The sequence below is a fragment of the Ixodes scapularis genome, unplaced genomic scaffold, assembly GCF_016920785.2.
Source record: "Ixodes scapularis isolate PalLabHiFi unplaced genomic scaffold, ASM1692078v2 PGA_scaffold4__175_contigs__length_147842914, whole genome shotgun sequence".
Taxonomy (NCBI): Eukaryota; Metazoa; Arthropoda; class Arachnida; order Ixodida; family Ixodidae; genus Ixodes; species Ixodes scapularis.
In genome coordinates, this window is record NW_024609879.1 from 87,649,522 (window position 1) to 87,652,655 (window position 3,134).

Sequence of the window (3,134 nt, forward strand, 5' to 3'; positions counted from 1 at the left end):
TGTTTTTTTTTTCTACATATATTTCAATTCTGGCGACTAAGTGTCTGATTTTATTTAATATATATAAACCTCGAGAAATTAAGTAGCTATTATGGAAAACTAAAATTTTCGGTTTTATCACGCTGTCGTGTTCAAACAATCATGAGCATTGTCACTAATACTGAATGATTTTCAAGTAATAGAAAAGCAGTAATAAGAAAAATAACAAGTAATGTATAAAAACAAGTTACCAAGTGCTTTACTATGAAAAAAAAAAAAAAGCCTAGCTAGGTTGTCTGAGCTCCGCAAGGTTAAGCGTTCCTAAATATTTCCATTATTAAGAATAATTGAACAACTTAGTCATCAGCTGCACGGTAACTTCCTCGAGCAGCTATGTCGGTAGCCCATGGCTTTGGCCCCGGAACAGTTGAAGCTATACGCGAAGCCGGGAATGTGTTTCAGAGGGACGTTACATCTCCACGCATTCTCCGCAGGCGTCCCGGCATAGTTGCACCAAACTGAGCAAAACCGAATAAAAAAGAACTGTCTCCAGGTGAAGGTCTTGCCATTGATCTGAACATTTCCGTCGTCCAGGCCAGAAGCGACTACGTCCTCCCAAACCAACTCGAGTCCTTCGCTGATGGCCCAAATTTCGTCGAGCAGAGAAGGCGATGGCTCGCCGTCGCTCACGTCGATGTACTCGCGCCTGAAGCAATTTTGCTGTTCCGCTATGGCAACATCCAGGTTGTGAGTCCACCAGCGTTTCTCGTTCCCGTTGGCGTCGTGATTCTGGCCGCTCCTTCCCACTGCCCGGTGCGTTAGACCCGCCAAAATAGCTCCTATCACGGCGTAGTTGACGAAAGGCTCAGACTTGGGGTAAAACATGGGCTGCTGGAACCACGAGGGCGTCAGGTACACAGAATTTTCCTCAGGGAAGTACCTGAAGCCCAACTTTTCATCGTCCATAATCCCTTCAGACATCCTGGTTTGTGCTCGACGGACCTTGACCTCTTGAGAGTAGCGTTTCAAGGCGATGTAGTTTAGTACAAAATTAGGCGTCATGGTGGGTAGTGCAATGTCCCGGTAAACATTTTCTTCCGGCATGCGGATGCGCAGTTTGGTCACCTTATCATGTACCAAGTGCCAAAGCTTGTACTTCGCGCCGCAATGTCCCACCAACTGCTTCAAGGCAGCCCTGGTAACGTCCTTCTTAATCTGCTGGACAATGAGGGTTCCATTCTGGGGAATGTATTCTAGGGAAGCTAGTCTCCACGTTTCTCTGAAAGAGAGCGCCTCCATTTCGCAGTAATGAAAATACCAATGAGGCCACTTCTTTCGATACTGAAGTGAAATCAGTTGATCGAGTATTGCGGCAAAGACGTTGATTAGTGCTAGAGTGACAGCCACCACTCGCTGGTTGGGTTGAAAAAAAGTGTTCATTGCAATTTTTATCACGCTTGTGTTCGAGCTCTGTATATTTGCCAATTCATTGAATTCAATCCCCTTAGGGAGAGAGGAGGATATGTGGTACCTGAAAGCTCTAGGTGAGACACCAATGATAATATCAGCAATTTCTTCTATCGATGTATTCGTAAAGCTTTTATATGCATCAGGCGGACCGAGGTTAAGAGACATCTCCATTCGATCTATCATGTCAATCGTGACGTTTGAGTGGAGATATGTGTTCGTCCACAATAGCATCCTAATGATCGAGTACCTAAAGTAGGCCATTTCGCCTCCCCATCTGGTTTCCAGACTGGGACCTAAGGCGAATGTCAGCGACAGAGAGCCATTCGATCCTCCGATGCTGACAAGGTTGATGGAGAGGATCGTTGGGATGTTGTAGCGAAGTGACATCAAGGTAATCAGCTGGAAGAGCATGCCCTGTGTGGCGTTGGAAGCCAATAAACCTGATGTCTCATTGATATGCTTTAAGAAGGCGACTGCCTGTCTGTCTGCTTCCAAGGGAGAATCTGCGGGACGAAGGCAAGAGCGATAGAAGCGCATAAGCGTCACCATTGCTTCCGACTTTCCGATCGTTTCACCCAAGTGCAATTCTAGACTGACGTTTATGAAGATGGCCTGGTACGCCCGGTCCAATATGCTCCCTCTCCATTCGGCATCCGAACCGCCGCATACGAACGCGTGAAAGTTGCGACACGGGTCCACGCCGAAGCTGACGGTCCGGTTAAGGTACTCCATGACGTCGGAGCAGCAAAAGGGAGGCGAAACGGGTAATGTTGGAAGCGTTGCTGACCTGATGGCCATCGCAGCGATCACTGCGGCCACGAGTAAAAGCATGAACAACGACAAGAGTAAGCAGCAGCGGGCGGCTTTGGAGTGTTTGTTTTTGATGTTCGGCTTGGCTGTTGAGATAGCCCGTGTCGTTTCGAATTCCTGCAGTAACAGCTGCATCGGCGTTGATGGCTGCAGTTTCTGTTCAAACTGTAATGACCGTTCAGGCGGTGAGTTTGGTGGCGATTGGGAGGACCGTCCTGGCTGCACCGGTTGGGAAGTGGATCCTGGCTGGGCTCGTTCGGATGGCAGTGATGGTTGTGGTGCACTTTGGTGACGAAGTAGACGTTCTGGTTGATCTGATTGTTCTGATTCTTCTGATACTGGCATCAATGAAAAGAGCATCGACCTCTTTGGCAAATGTTCTGGTAGCGACGACTGTGTTGGTTGTGACGGGTATGCCGTCTGCCCTTGGCTTGAGACTGCCGAATGCAAGGACAACCGGTCGTCTTCACTCGAAGAAGAACTAGAAACAGAAATAAATTAAGAATAAAAGGTATAATTATAACGGGCTATGATGTTAGTTTTTTAGCACCTTGGAAGATTATTGTTTTGTAGAACAATAAATCTAAAGATGAAATGAGATTGTAAGAGTGTTCCCGACTTGAAGCCGGGACGACACACTTTTCACGCTGCATGATTGGCTTAATCGCACGGCAGCGTCGTCTGCGGTCCGACTTTGCCAAAAGAAAGCTTTTTGACATTCCGCACTCTGTCTGATTTCCTGTGCTATAGAACAGCATGAGGTAGGCGCGCGAACGACTACTATACCTCGTTTCGCACACAGTTCGCGGGCGCAGCCGGCACTGCAACTCGATGGAGCCAACGATGCTTTGCCAAAAGCGAATCGTTCCGTATCA

At 47.6% G+C, this 3,134-nt stretch overlaps 1 protein-coding gene across 1 annotated transcript; it reads right to left on the bottom strand.

Moving 5' to 3' along the window:
- Nucleotides 1-342: 342 nt before the first annotated feature.
- Nucleotides 343-2,181, bottom strand: LOC8039615. The gene has a single exon (XM_002413540.3). It carries the CDS (start codon nucleotides 2,179-2,181, stop codon nucleotides 343-345), a length of 1,839 nt encoding a protein of 612 aa, XP_002413585.3.
- Nucleotides 2,182-3,134: the final 953 nt, after the last annotated feature.

Coding starts and splice junctions, on each gene's coding strand:
- LOC8039615 (XM_002413540.3), bottom strand. CDS start 2,181: ATGGAGTACCTTAACCGGACCGTCAGCTTCGGCGTGGACCCGTGTCGC.